At 48.1% G+C, this 15,961-nt stretch overlaps 1 protein-coding gene across 1 annotated transcript; it reads right to left on the bottom strand.

Annotated features, from left to right (window-relative positions):
* Nucleotides 1-647: 647 nt before the first annotated feature.
* On the bottom strand, nt 648-1,792 carry LOC123162236 (uncharacterized). The gene is made up of 3 exons (XM_044580013.1): nt 1,649-1,792; nt 1,222-1,549; nt 648-1,139 (listed from the first exon to the last, which is right to left on the bottom strand). The coding sequence occupies exons 2-3, from the start codon at nt 1,495-1,497 to the stop codon at nt 810-812; spliced, it is 606 nt and encodes a 201-aa protein (XP_044435948.1). The 5' UTR covers nt 1,498-1,549; nt 1,649-1,792; the 3' UTR covers nt 648-809.
* Between the last annotated feature and the right edge of the window lie 14,169 nt (nt 1,793-15,961).

Here is a 15,961-nt window from a genome sequence, read left to right as displayed (position 1 = left end):
TTAGCTTCGTTGGATGGCAGGCGTGGTTTCCTCCTTCGGTGTCTTAGTCGTGGTGGGGTGCCGGATCTGGAGTTCGATGGCATGTCCGGGTTGTTGCCCCGATCTGATTCGTTCAACAGCAATGGCTTCACTTTTGGTGAGCCACCTTGAAGGTCCGCAAAGTTGCTTATCAATGATGGAGTCGCGTCGACCTCGGGTGAGTAGGTGATCTGGCATTTCGTTTCTTCGGTGGCTGCTGTGGTGGTGCCGAAAGCAGGTGACAGGCGTTGGTGTCAAGCTCAGAGATGTTTTTCTGTCTTTTTAATTTTGTCATGTCGGTCCTTACATGACTTGTACTTTGATCTTTATAATTTGAATGAGACACGTATTATCATAAAAAAAACTCAAAAAACTACGACTGGGTCTATTTTTTCTTTATAATATGGCCCGCTGGTAGCGACTATATAGTGAATCCGGTAGAGTGGTTTTCTAGTGGGGAAACGGTATATTGATGGTTATTATGGTGATTGGCCACTATAGCGACTCTGCTAGAGTTGCTCTAGCAAACAGGTAAATGTAGAGAGAACATAAAGCCACCTCCACTCGGTTGGAACAAGCTATCGCACCGATGTACTATATGAAAATAAAATAAAATGGTCACAAGAACATCAGGGGAAAAATTGAAATTATATGCTAAACATAGCATTTAAATGAAAATAAAATAAAATACATCCACGGTGACAGCAATCCAAAAACCAAACTCCACTCCCGAGGAGATAGCTGACTTTATTACACAGACTAATATTCAGCCAAGAGGGAGGTTTGTAGATTCAGATATATTCATCATCACTGCTATCTGGAAGCTCAAAGTCAAGGAAATTGGTTTCCATGTGCCCGCCCAAGTAGCCAGCGCCGGTGGGATGCATAAGGCCCCTGGCTCGGTGTTTGCAACTGAAACAGGAGCCATTGTTGTCGGTGTCTTGCAGAGGGGTGCAGAGATGAACATCCTCCTCTCCAGCGCGTTCAGGGTCCACCTCGGCGAAGAACATGGTGTGCGTGCCATCTGGGCATCTCACCAGAATGTTGTAGTGCAAGTAGGATCTTGGGCATTCAAAGACATAGTTCCTAGCTTTCACTTCCACGAGTTGTAACTCGCTATGCTGAAAGTAACACCAAAGACAGTGACGATGAGTATATCTTCGAAAAAGAGAGAGAGAAAGAGAGCAGAAAAAGCCTGAGTACCTGTACGTTGTTTTGTGTGGCGTACTTGCGGAGCGCGACGTTGAGCAGGAAGCTGCGCTCGCGCTCCTGCCTCAGCCGGGCGCGCTCCTCGCGGGGCGGCGGCTGGGGGATTAGGCTGAGCTGGTGCTTGGAGGCGGCGACGAACGCATCGCAGAGGTCCTGGACGGTCCACTGCGACCGTCTGGGAATAGGATCGTCCCAGCTCTCCAGCCCGTTGACGTCGTCGCGCTCGCCGAGTTTCGGTGAAGACGGTCGCGTCGAGACCGTCGACGACATCTTGTCTTGGATCCAAATTAATTCTGAAATCGTAATCGGATCCCTTTCCTTACTAGACAAAGGAAACAAAAAGAATTAAATCTGAAATCGTAATCGGATCCCCTTCTTTTTCCTAGACACAAAGGAAATAAAAGATTGGCGGGGTCGTCACCTGTAGTAACTACTTGACGAGGGCGGGGCGGCTTACGGAGGAGGAGCTCGCCGGCGCCGGCCGACGGCTAGGGCAGTTCCCTCTTCTGCTTTTTCTTTCTTTCTTGTTTTTTTTTCTGTTTCTTCTTTCACCTCAGCCACGCAAGAAATACCCTTTTTTAGGTGAACGCAAGAAATACCTTGGGGAGTATTTATGTTTACTATGGCAGGGGGCCGCCTGGGCCGTCGGCCCAGTCCGATTCGTACTAATATCCTCATCCAGTTCGATTCGTACTATTGTCTCAAAAAAAAAAGTTCGATTCGTACAAATATCCTCCTCTCGGATTCATCATCAGTAGCATCTGAAATAAATTTGTCTAAAAAATCTAAAATAAATAAAATCGCTTAAAAAATCTAAAATAAATAAAAGGGAGTCGACTGTTTTTCTTTCCTAAATGTATTGAATGACATCAGCTGACAACATTTTTCATGTGAATGCTCTTAGGTACGCCGGATCTCGCGTGCGAATCTCATAGCATTTCCACCCCCATCCCAACAGAACCGAACGGTTCGCTGCAGCAGCCCCCCCCCCCCCCCCCTCCCGAATTTTTGTCTATTTGGGCTTAGCCCAATAGCAGTTTCAGAAAATTCTTAATAAATCCTAGAGGCCCACGCAGCCCATTCGTGCAAGGCAAGAGGTGGAACTAAAGTTTAGTCCCACATTGCTAGTTTAGAGGGAGTTGGACCTCTTTATAAGGGAGGCTCCTTCCCCAATTGTATGAGCATGAGAATAAGAGGGACATCCACGCGCGCTCCTCCTCCGCCGCCCGCCGCGGGTTGCGGGAATGAGCCGATGTCTAAATTTTTGCCACGCACTACGGGTATACGAAAGGTCACACGGGAGAAGGGTGATAAGGTTTTTGGGGAGCGCTCTGCGCGACTACTGACTTCTTCGTCACGGACGCCCCGGACTCCGACGACTACTTCCCCGACGTCGACAACCTCCTCGGCGACATGGAGGACACCGACCCCAAGTCTAGTGCCTCCGATCCAGCTGCTGTCCAGTACGTGTTCTTGCCTTTCCTGTTAGAGGTCCTGCCATAGTTCTTTCTTCTAGTGTTTACCCTACACATGTTAGGATCTACCTCATATATGCATCTTGATCTACTGTCTGCTCGAGAGATGATCCTTTCTAGCTCATATATGCAGATGTTATTTACCTTCACTTTGTCAAATCGCACGACTTGTTTTATCACTGCTATACTAGTCATGTTTTATCTAGTATTTCTGTTAATAAAATCATTCGGTAAATTGCTCATATTTCCAACAATCCAAAAACCTTATTATAGGCAATTTACCTCGAATGGTTTTGCTGCGTCCATGAGACCTCCTATGTTTGAGGGTATCCACTATAAGAGGTGGCGCTTGAGAGCAGTCTTATGGTTTCAAACCATGAGTTGCTATGACACCACTCTTGGTAGACCTGAAGGAGAACTTGATGCTCAACATGCACAAGCTTTTCAGAAAATTGATACTTTGTTTAAGGCTGCTCTCTTGAGGGTTCTCGGTGAGAACATAGTTGATGCTTATGCGTCAATTGATAATGGAAAAGATATCTGGGATGCACTCGAGGCCAAGTTTGGGGTCTCGGATGCTGGCACTGAGCTGTACATCATGGAGCAATTCTATGACTACAGGATGAATGAAGAACGCTCCGTGGTTGAGCAAGCTCATGAGATACAGTCATTTGCTAGAGAACTTGAGCACTTCAATTGTATCCTACCGGACAAGTTTGTTGTTGTGGGTATCATTACTAAGCTTCCTCCTTCGTAGAGGAACTTTGCTACCTTACAGAAGCATAAGAGACAGGAGTTTTCCGTCCCGGATCTCATTGGTACTCTTGATGTGGAAGAAAAGGCGAGAGCAAAGGACACACATGCTCAAGGTATTGAGGGAGGATCTAGTGCCAATCTGGTACAGAAGAAAAACTTCCAGTCCCACAATTTCAAGAACAAGGGCAAGCTTGATGGTAAAGCAATGTTTGATGGGAAGAACAAGGCTGTACAACACACGAACTTCAAGAAGAAGAGTGACAAGCAGAAAGGTGCTTGTCATGTGTATGGAGATCCTGATCATTGGGCTCCTAGTTGTCCTAATCGCTATGACAAGCGTCATCCTGGAAAAGGCGGCAAGACCGCTAATGTTGTCATCGGAGACATTGACATGAAGGATGCTGGGTATGGTATATTTCTCACTATTCTTTCAGTATGTCATTCTCCTGATTGGTTGATTGGCACAAGTGCTAATGTGCATGTATGCGGTGATATTTCCATGTTTTCGTCTTATCAAACCGCAGGGACTTCAACCGTGCTAATGGGCAACGGTTCAAGTGCTTCTGTCCGTAGTGTTGGCACGGTCAATCTGAAGTTTACTTCGGGGAAGACCGTGCGGCTGAAGAACGTACATTATGTCCCCTCTGTCAATAAAAATCTTGTTAGCGGATCTCTTCGGTGTAGAGATGGCTACAAGATTGTCTTTGAGTCAAAAAAAATTGTAATATCCAAGTATGGAACCTTTGTCGGTAAAGGCTATGAGTCAGGAGGCCTGTTTCTTTTATCCTTATCAGACGTTTACAATAAAGTTGTTAATCATATTTGCAACAATAGTGAATCAAATGTGTGGCATTCACGTCTTTGTCATGTTAATTTTGGTTGCATGTCGCGACTAGGGAAGTTGAACTTAATCCCTAGTTTCACCACTGTCAAGGATCTAAGTGTCAAGTGTGTGTGCAAGCTAAGCAACCTCATAAGTCTTACGTGACTGCGGAAACGAGAAATCTTGCACCACTAGAACTTATACATTCAGATCTATGTGAAATGAATGGTGTTTTGACAAAATGTGGAAAGAAATATTTCATGACGTTAATTGACGACTCCACTAGATACTGCCATGTGTATCTTCTGAAATCTAAGGATGAGGCTTTGAACTTTTTCAAGATCTATAAAGCTGAAGTAGAAAACCAACTTGATCGAAAAATCAAGAGGCTTAGGTCCGACCGTGGGGGAGAGTATTTTTCAAATGAATTTGATGCTTTTTGTGCGGAACATGGTATAATCCATGAGAGGACGCCTCCCTACTCACCTCAGTCAAATGGGGTGGCCGAAAGAAAGAACCGTACTCTAACTGATTTGGTTAACGCCATGTTAGACACATCGGGTCTCTCCAAGGCATGGTGGGGGGAGGCGATATTGACTGCATGTCATGTCCTAAACCGAGTTCCCACAAAGAACAAAGAGATAACTCCATTCGAGGAATGGGAGAAGAAAAGGTTAAAGCTCTCTTATCTACGAACCTGGGGTTGTTTGGCGAAAGTCAATGTGCCAATTCCAAAGAAGCGGAAGCTGGGACCAAAAACTTGTGATTGTGTTTTCCTGGGATATGCTTTTCATAGCATTGGCTATAGATTCTTGTTGTAAAATCTAAGGTACCTGACATGCATGTCGGTACGATCATGGAGTCGAATGATACGACTTTCTTTGAAGATATCTTTCCCATGAAGGATATGGCTACCTCATCTAATCAGGAGATGCCTAGTTCATCTAATCAGGAATCAGTTACAATTGCCGAACCTGCCATTTTGATGGAACACTTTGAAAGTCATGTGGAGGAAAACAATGAAGTTCCTACTAGGAGCAAGAGACAGAGGACTGCAAAGTCCTTTGGTGATGATTTTCTTGTGTATCTCATAGATGACACTCCCAGTTCTATTTCGGAGGCCTATGCATCGGAAGATGCTGACTACTGGAAAGAAGCAGTTCGTAGCAAGATGGATTCCATCTTGACGAATGAAACTTGGAAGATAACTGATCGTCCTTATGGGTGCAAACCTATAGGATGCAAATGGGTATTCAAGAAGAAGCTTAGGCCTGATGGTACTATTGAAAAGTACAAGGCTCGGCTCGTGGCAAAGGGTTATACCCAAAAGGAAGGTGAAGACTTCTTTGATACTTACTCACCTGTGGCTCGACTGACCACTATTCGAGTTCTACTTTCACTAGCTGCCTCACATGGTCTTCTCGTTCATCAAATGGATGTTAAGACTGCTTTCCTAAATGGAGAGTTGGATGAGGAAATTTATATGGAACAACCAGATGGGTTTGTAATAGATGGTCAGGAAGGGAAAGTGTGCAAGTTACTGAAGTCTTTGTATGGACTCAAGCAAGCACCCAAACAATGGCATGAGAAGTTCGAAAGAACTTTAACAGCTGCAGGCTTTGTTGTGAACGAAGCTGACAAATGTGTGTACTATCGCCATGGTGGGGGCGAGGGAGTTATGCTTTGCTTGTATGTTGATGACATACTGATTTTCGGAACAAATCTGAATGTTATTAAGGAGGTCAAGGATTTCCTATCTCGCTGTTTTGAGATGAAGGATTTAGGAGTGGCTAATGTCATTCTGAACATCAAGTTGTTGAGAGATGATGATGGTGGGATTACATTGCTTCAATCTCACTATGTGGAAAAGATCTTGAGTCGCTTTGGCTATAGTGACTGCAAGCCCTCTCCAACACCATATGATGCTAGCGTGCTGCTTCGAAAGAATTGAAGAATTGCTAGAGATCAATTGAAGTATTCTCAGATTATTGGCTCGCTTATGTACTTAGCCAGTGCTACAAGACCTGACATCTCTTTTGCTGTTAGCAAACTGAGTCGGTTTGTTTCAAAACTAGGAGATGTGCATTGGAAAGCTCTAGAGAGAGTTCTGCGTTATTTGAAAGGCACTGCGAATTATGGAATTCACTACACTGGGCACCCAAAGGTGTTTGAAGGGTATAGTGACTCAAACTGGATCTCAGATGTTGATGAGATAAAGGCCACGAGCGGATATGTATTCACTCATGGAGGTGGCGCTATTTCTTGGAAGTCTTGCAAGCAAACCATCTTAACGAGGTCAACAATGGAAGCAGAACTCACATCACTAGATACAACTACAGTCGAAGCAGATTGGCTTCGTCGGCCCTTGAATGACTTGTCGGTTGTTGAGAAACATGTACCGGGTATCCTTATGAACTGCGATAATCAAACTGTGATCACAAAAGTGAACAGTTCAAAGGATAACATGAAGTCATCAAGACACGTTCAGAGAAGGTTAAAGTCTGTCAGGAAAATGAAAAACTCCGGAGTTATTGCATTAGATTATATCCAAACGTCTAAAAATCTGGCAGATCCTTTTACTAAGGGTCTATCACGTAATGTGATAGATAATGCATCAAGGGAGATGGGTATGAGACTCACAATATGAGTTGTTCACAGTGGTAACCTATTCTTTGTGATCGGAGATCCCGTGAATTAGATGTGGAAGACAAGCTGTTGGTCAACTGGGAGGAGAGTATCCTTATTGTTAAAAATACCACTCCATGAAGATGCAAAATTCTCCTAATCTGCATGGCAGGATGATGTATATCTTAATGTGTTCTAAGTGGCTCTTTGAAGCAGAGATGTTGTCCTGCAGAACATCTTTTGAAGAACGCACCTATATGAGTCTGATTGTTAAACGTCGCAATCTATGAGAGTAGGGTTCTCTCTAGTAAACTCATGAAAGGTCTCGGAGTATGACGCATAAGCTCCACCCGCGGGGAAGACCCACGGTAGCCACGTATCGGTCAAGGCTTTATGTGAAGCTAGATTCGCAGAAAACTTGCAGTTCAAGGCCCAGTCCACTATTCAAGTTGCTTACTAGTGTAGCATCGGATTCTAGGTGGAAGTTCAACTTAACAGTCTCCACTGCAGTACCGGTATATAAAACAGTGTTTTGGAACCAAAGGCAAATTTTGTGTGCCTCTGGGATCTGGTGGGGGATTGCTGGAATTTTTGTCTATTTGGGCCTAGCCCAATAGCAGTTTCAGAAAATTCCTAATAAAATCCTAGAGGCCCACGCAGCCCACTCGTGCAAGGCAAGAGGTGGAACTAAAGTTTAGTCCCACATTGCTAGTTTAGAGGGAGTTGGATCTCTTTATAAGGGAGGCTCCTTCCCCACTTGTATGAGCATGAAAACAAGAGGGACATCCACGCGCGCTCCTCCTCCGCCGCCCGCCTCGCCACGCCACGCCTCGTCACGACGCGCCGCGGGTTGCAGGAATGAGCCGAGCCGATGTCTAAATTTTTGCCACGCACTACGGGTATACGAAAGGTCACACGGAAGCTGAAAAGTTTTTGCGATAGTGGAGTTTGAATGCGAACGGTGCAGCCCTTCGGCTGATGGCTGTTCGCTTCGTCTTCATCTCTTTGTTTCAACTTCCGTCACTGCCCTCTCACCTCCTTATCTTGCGCCTATAAAAGGGAGGTCGCTCCTCTCAGAGAGACGCACCAGAACTTCTCCTTCCTCTCGCCACCGGTTCCAATCTCTACGCTGCTGCAGTCTTCCTCATCCCGGCTTGCGGCGTGCACCGCGAGTCGGGACAGTAGGCCTCCGAAACCGCACCTCTTTGAGTCCTGTACGGGAGAAGGGTGATAAGGTTTTTGGGGAGCGCACTGCACGACTACTGACTTCTTCATCACGGACGCCCTGGACTCCGACGACTACTTCCCCCACGACAACTATTTCCCCGACGTCGACAACCTCCTCGACGACAAGGAGGACACCAACCCCAAGTCTAGTTCCTCTGCTCCAGCTGTTGTCCAGTACGTGTTCTTGTCTTTCCTGTTAGAGGTCCTGCCACAATTCTTTCTTCTAGTGTTTACCCTACACATGTTAGGATCTACCTCATATATGCATCTTGATCTACTGTCTGCTCGAGAGATGATCCTTTCTAGCTCATATATGCAGATGTTATTTACCTTCACTTTGTCAAATCGCATGACTTGTTTTATCACTGCTATACTAGTCATGTTTTATCTAGTATTTCTGTTAATAAAATCATTCGGTAAATTGCTCATATTTCCAACATCCCCCAACCACCACCACTACCTAGAGCGAACATCTTGAATTTTCATGTTTTTATCCGTTTTCTAATCCTCAAAAAGTGGTCATGTAGAGAGCATATTGGCTTTTTGTACATGGCAATTATGCCTGTTAGCTGTAACATGCATATTTTCGTGTTTTTTAGGTTTTTATTATACATTACCATTGTTATAGCATGACAAATTCTTTGCGTATTCATAATTTTTACACATGGCAACTACATATGTTATAGCATGACAACTCCTCTATTTTTTTTTCTTTCAAAAATATGACATGACAACTTTTCGCACTGCACCATGACAGTTCTTGAGCTATATCATGTCAAATCTATGTCTATAGCATGGCAAAATTATGAAGACATGTGTGGCAATTTCTCTGTTGCAACATGGAATTCTCCACGTTATAGCATGGCAATTCTCCTCTTTTGCAGCATGACAATTCATAAACATTTATGGCAACTTTTGCGGATGTCAATTCTTTTTTTATGTACCAATGGCAACCCCCTTCTTTTCATATGGCAATTAATGAATATGGAGCATGGCAGCTGCAACATGACAATCCTTGCTCATATGGCAACATGATAATTTTTACTGATATCATTGCCATAGCATGCCAAAGAGGGTGTTAAAAGGGGGAGAGGGGTTAGTAGTATGCAGGGGATGCCCCTTTTAGTGCTCGCTGGGAAGACCATTGAGAGTGAACGGCTGTAAGAACACAACAGTTCTCTTGTTTAACCCTACTTGAGGGAACATTGTTTCCTTAGGAAGGTCTGAGGTAAGGTCCCAACTACAAAACAAGCTAGTAGCGCAAAGGCGAGTGGATCTACCTGCACACCACTAATAGCATCGCCCAGGGCAGAAAAGCAACATAACCGCTCGCGGTCGTGGTAGCATCTTCAGCCAAATGGCAATTTTTTTGACTCAAAATGCTGCAACACAATAAAAAATTAGCCAAACATGCTGACATGGCAGCAAATTGGGCACTTTTGCTGGTCTGACAGATCTGTCGAGGTGGCTGAGTGTTTGGCTGCTCTGACAGGTCTATCGGAGCGATCAGTCAGAGCTGGCACGGTTGTATTGGGTGGGGGCGTTGTCTTGGAGATGGACTGCCCTCTGGCAGTGAAAGAACTCAACATGAAGGGAATTATTCGTTCAGAGCGCCATCCAAGTCTCGCTGATGTCAAAACAAAACTGCCTGGGTTGGCTTCATATCAGGTTCAGGCCATCGGAAGGAATCAAAATGCTTTGGCGCATGAACATGCAGCCCTTGCTAGGAGACAAGGAGACCAGGAACTTGTTGGAGTTGTGTCGAATATTGTGTATAAGGTAGGTTACAGTTGGACTAGGAGTTGTATTGTGTTTACATAGGATGTGGAGTCGTGTCCTAATAGGACACTTGTATCCTAGGCCTCTCATATATAGCGGGGGTAGACACACGATGTAACCTATGCCAACATAATAGCACAGGCGCGCAAGGGGGAGCCGGCGGCATGTGCCGGCGCCCGGGTGGCCGGTGTGCGGTATTGTGACGGTGTCATGGGGAGGAGCGCCCATAGTCAGGCCCCGGGGATGTAGCCATATCGGTGAACCTCGTTAACAAATCTCCGTGTCGTGCCTCGTGTGATTGCTTGATCCTCGGATTATCGACGGTATGCCTCGGATTTATTCTAACAAGTGGTATCATGAGCTATGGTTGAAGACCGAAGGTTTGCGGAGGCGTTGATTCGATTCAGAGGAAGATTTGATGTTTTGATCGATATCGTGATGAGAACGGTTGAGATTTGATCGGAAGACATCAAGGCGCACGGCAACTCGCGGAGATCAGATCGGACTTGCAAGCAGGCTAGACGTACGTGCGGCGAAAGATCTCGCGTAGGTCGATCGGGCGAGCGTACACTAAGCAGCGGCGGCGCGTCGCGCAGGCAGGCAAGGCAGCATGTTGATCGGTCGATCGGGCGCTGGCTGCGGAGGCCGAAAGGCGCGTGCGTGGGCAGCGGCCCAGCTGGCGGAAGCCGCAAGGATGCATGCGGCGAGTCACGGATCATACGGCGAGTCCGGTGGTGTACAGGCAGGAAAGAGCAGTCAGATACAAGATTTGTTTTGAAAAAAAAAGGAGGGGACCCGAGTCTCCATTGACACGGAGTTAGGCAGGCAAATCAATCGGGGAAATAAATCCATATGTGTCCATTGGAAGTTGAGCCAAGGGAGCACTTCACGTGAAGACCAACTAGCTAGATTGCTAGTAGTAGACAGAGGTTCTGTTCTTGTGCTTGGGGATCACTGTAAGACTGTTCAGTTATTTTTCACAGGGTCAGCCGTACAAAGAATCATGGCGCCATCGGGTACCAGGTTTGAGGTGGAAAAGTTTAACGAGACTGAAAACCTTGAGTTATGGCAGACAAGGGTGAAAAATGTGTTAGGTGCAACAAGGATGCTTGAAGTCGATGCCGGAAGTCATGCCAGCTAAGATGGAATTATCATATGATGGATGGAGATTCACGGGAGACGATTTGGGAGCCTCGAGCGTGTCGTGTAGCCAGACAAGTTCGACTGGGTCGGACTTGACAGTCTGACGGATCGACGTGAGTCGGTTGGTACAGAAGACGGTCGTGGGATCGGCGGCGACGACATAGGAGTGTGGTGCTGATGGTGACCGACTTCTGGGCGTGGAAACACGTGGCGCAGGCCTGAGGGCTTGTGTGGCTTCGACAAGACTATGGCGCGGGATTGATTCAAGGTGGTGTATACACGGAGCTTGAAGTCAATGAGGCGCGGGGGTGGACTGATCATCTACCATGGAGTCATGTTGAAGGTGGAGCTAGAGTCTGGAGTACTTCACTCGGTGCTGATTGAGGGGCTACGACGTAAGTCGACAGAGAGTCGAAGCCTATTCAGCGGGAAAAAGCAAGGGACACGTAGTTCGGACTGGAGCCCAGTAGTCTGATGGAAGCGTGAAACTCGTCATCGGTCGGTGATGATCGGTGGTACTCTGCAGTGGGGGTTGAGTGGTGTGGTTTTGCGACCCTTGAAACTCGACCGGGACAGCAGAGGCTCGACGCAGTAATAGCGGCGAGGCGTGCGGTATGCACGGGGCATGGAGACGGGCCAGGGCTCTGGTGGTCATACATGTGGTGAGACAACTGCGAATTTGACTCGAGATGACTACAAGCAACGGTGAAATTCCTTCATGTTTCAGATATGCGGTCAAGAAAGGAGCGGTGATGTTGAGTTCAGGTAGCTCTTATGTGTGACACCCAATATGTGAGTTGTTCATTTTCACGCATGTCAGTGATCAGTGTGTGATGGCGTTGGACTGATGCTCTGAAAGTTGGGAGCAAAAACTAGAGTAACAAGGAACTTAATTTTTGCTCGAGTGTTGACCGTGGTTAAGAAAAGAAGGGACTACAAGTTGCAGGTGGAGTCATATGGAGTCTTTGGAGTAGCAGCGATACTCATGCGATATACTCAAGTCCAATGTACATGGAAGTTTGACGCATTGACGAATTCAAGGTGGTGGAGAACATTCGCCAAGGTGGAGTTTGTTGGAGTTGTGTCGAGTATTGTGTATAAGGTAGGTTACAGTTGGACTAGGAGTTGTATTATGTTTACATAGGATGTGGAGTCGTGTCCTAATAGGACACTTGTATCCTAGGCCTCTCATATATAGCGGGGGTAGACACACGATGTAACCTATGCCAACATAATAGCACATGCGCGCAAGGGGGAGCCGGCGGCATGTGCCGGCGCCCGGGTGGCCGGTGTGCGGTATTGTGACGGTGTCATGGGGAGGAGCGCCCATAGTCAGGCCCCGGGGATGTAGCCATATCGGTGAACCTCGTTAACAAATCTCCGTGTCGTGACTCGTGTGATTGCTTGATCCTCGGATGATCAACGGTATGCCTCGAATTTATTCTAACATGAAAGGAATTATTCGTTCAGAGCGCCATCCAATTCTCGCTGATGTCAAAACAAAACTGCCTGGGTTGGCTTCATATCAGGTTCAGGCCATCGGAAGGAATCAAAATGCTTTGGCGCATGAACATGCAGCCCTTGCTAGGAGACAAGGAGACCAGGAACTGATTGCAGACGTACCTCTGTGGCTACAGAGTGTAACTCCGTTTGGGAGTAACTTTAGGTTGCTCTTCTAAAAAAAATAGTAGGACAGAGATTTTAATTCCTTGAAAAAAGAAGAAAATAATCCACCACTCAAAATAAAGAGAAGAAAAAACCACTAGGACAAAGGTTATTTTTTGTGGTGGAACAAGGAAATCATCTGCTTTCTTTTATAAAAAAAAAGTCCCAAAGGCTTTCACTCTTTATGTGAGATCCACATGCAGCCAGTCAGTGGCGATGCATGTATCTAGTCAGTGTAGCCCAGTGGATGCATGTGTGAAAATCTTACATTACACATCAACCAAATACTCGCATCACGTTAGCACGGTAACTATGTTCAAACTGTAAAAATACTGCTCCTGCGAGAAATCCACTACAGAAGAACCTCTAACAAAACAGATCCCAGACTAGAGGAGGATTCAAATTGCTATATATATGTTATAGATAGCTAAATAACGACCACTAGCTAGCTCTTCATTCCACACCGCCACCTACCGACACTCATCTTCACTTATTCCCTGCTCCGCTCAATCAGAAACCTCACACTCCATGAAAGGATATATTACATCTTTATGCCCACCCAAGTAGCCACCGCTGGGATGTACAAGCTCTTTTGCTCGATCCTCACAACCAAAACAAGCACCTTAAAAAGGCAAAGGGGGTGCGTTAGCGGATGGATGGATGCCTAATTAATCAACATGAAAAAGCAATTCAATGTATAGAAATACCAATTACCAGAGACATTCTCTTCCACTGCAGTGCAAAGATATACATCATCGTCCTCTCTGCAGTCAGGATGTACCTCAGCAAAGAACAAACTGATTGTGCCATCCAATCTCTTCTTCGCTGTAAAGTTGAAGTGCACATAGCCTTTTCCACTCTCATCAATTAGGTTCCTTTGCTTCACTTCCACAAGCTCTAAGAGCATCTCCAGCTGTTGGCCCCCAGGAGGCGCCTAAAATCGCAGCCTGGGGGCGAGCCGGCGCAAAAAACCAGCCTGGGGCGAGTTGGTCCCCAGTCGCCGGCTCCAAGGCCGCCCCCAGGCGTGTCTAATTGTTTAAAAAAAATGCTCGGCGACGTTCGGTTAAACACGGCTAAATTCAACCAAACTTCGGCGAGTTCATACCTATTTAAAATATTTTACAGAAAGGAAAAAAAGCTACTAGGCCTGCTGTCGCCCTTGCCGCTCCTCGCCGCCCGCCGCCCTTGAAGCACTACATGCCGAGGAGCCTGTAGAACTGCGTGTAGTCACCGTCGTCGTTGTCGCCTCCTCCGCGGCCGTCGTCCCTGCTGCACCCCTCCCCAGGTTGGCACGGCGGGTTGGACGGTCCGGGGGCGTCCTCGTCCTCATCGCTGTCGAGGATCACCACGCCGTGCTCGTCCTCGCGCCCACGCCTGCGGGCAGCTATCTCCTCCAAGGCTCAGCCCTACCGGACTATCTCGTCGCGGAGGTAGTCGTTCCGCGCCCACTTTAGGGCCTCCTCGTCGGAGAATCCGCGCCGGGCTATGGCCTCGTACTCCGCGGGGAGGCTGGGCTCCGCCTTTGGCCTGACGAGGACGATGCGTCCAGAGGTGGGGGAGGAGTCGGCGATGCGGACACCGGAGCTGCGGGTGCGGTGGCTGACCTGCGTGTCCTCGGGCTCCGGCTTGACGAGGCAGAGGCAGGGAGAGCCGGTCGACCGGCCTGACGAGGAGGAGGACGCCCCCGGGTCCATGTGCCTCGGCGTCCATGAGCTCCCACGCCGGCGGGAGAAGGACGGTGGAGTGGGGTACTCCAGCCTGGGCGTGTTGCCGCCCTCGATATACTCGAGGACGGCCTCCAGCGTGCGGCCGGGCACGCCCACCCTCGGCAGCGGCCTTCGGAGTTGAGCCTTCTGGAGGGCACGACGCCGTTGGTGGCCTCGAGCTGCTCGGCGTGGCGGCGACGAAAGTATGGCTCCCACAATGGGCTGTCGGGGACGTACCGTGGACCTTCCCTCACCGCCTGCGGCAGAGAGGAGCGGATACGCGCGATCTCCGCACGCCGCGCCGCCCCGGTGGGCGGTGGTCGCACCGGGACCCCGCCGGCGCTGATCCTCCACGCCCCGGGCACCCGCATGTCCGGCGGGGCCGGGTACTCGGCCTCAAAGAGGAGCCGAGCTTCGTCCTCGTGAAGGTGGCGGCGGCCGAAGCCGTTCACCGTCGCGCCGTCGCCTGGGAAACGCTCGGCATGGTTGAACTGGAGACGGCGAGAGGAGAGGGAGGAATGGGTGTCGGTGATGGAGTGTCTGTGCGTCACCGGCGCGCTGGGGGCGGCTTATATAGGCGGAGGTGCCGCGCGTACGCATGGCCGTCGTGTGTACGCGTGGCGGGCGAGGGACGCGCGTCGTCCGGTCTTCACTGCGCCGCCCGTGAGCCATCAATGGAGGAGGCTGACCGGCATGGTAGCGCGCGACAGTTTTGGCATTGATTCGCCGTGGGAACCGAGGCGATGAGGACGACGAAGCGACGAGAAGAGCCGAGTCGCTGCCAAGGAGGGCCCACCGATTTTCGCGCCAAAAATGTTTCGGCTGGCGCCCCCAAGTGCCCCCCCCCCCCCAGCGCGCCGGGTTCGGCCTGGGTCCGCCGGCGCTGATTTCGGCCCAAGCCGGCGAAAAACGGGCTCCTGGGGGCGCGACTGGGCCGTTTTTTCGGCGCCGGCGCAAAAATATTGCCTGGGGAGGCCGTTCTGGGGGCGCGGCTGGAGATGCTCTAACTCCCTAGGCTGGAATGTAAATTCAAAATAGGTCACTACAACATGCACTAATCCACGGACAAATTATATTGTGCTAACAGAAGCAATATAGAGTAGTAACTTAAAGCAATCCTTAAAACCAAGGACTAAGCAAAGAAAGAAAATCAATAAAAATATAAACAATTCAGTTCTAATTTGCATGCCAGATTCTTTTTCCTCACACCTGCATGTTATTTAGCTTGGCGTAGACATTCAACGCTATCACCAAACTCTTACGGTCATGCTCTTGGCTACTCATTATCATGTCTTCCCGGGATGGTGACTTGGGCCTAAGACGCATCTGGTGCTTCGAGGCTTCAACAAAAGCATCACGCAAGTCTTCAAAAGTAATTGATGATGGTCTAGGAGTGGGATCCTCCAAAGTCTCTAATCCAGCAAATCCATCACTACATGACAAAATACTATGTGGTTATAATCATCACTGCTTCATATGAAAGAGTAAACTATGACAATATGATGCACAAGAAAAGAATGAAACTGACCCATGTT

The sequence above is a fragment of the Triticum aestivum genome, chromosome 7B, assembly GCF_018294505.1.
Source record: "Triticum aestivum cultivar Chinese Spring chromosome 7B, IWGSC CS RefSeq v2.1, whole genome shotgun sequence".
NCBI classification, from domain to species: Eukaryota; Viridiplantae; Streptophyta; class Magnoliopsida; order Poales; family Poaceae; genus Triticum; species Triticum aestivum.
The sequence above is the reverse complement of the archived record's forward strand: the minus strand, read 5'-3'. Positions and strand labels throughout refer to the sequence as shown.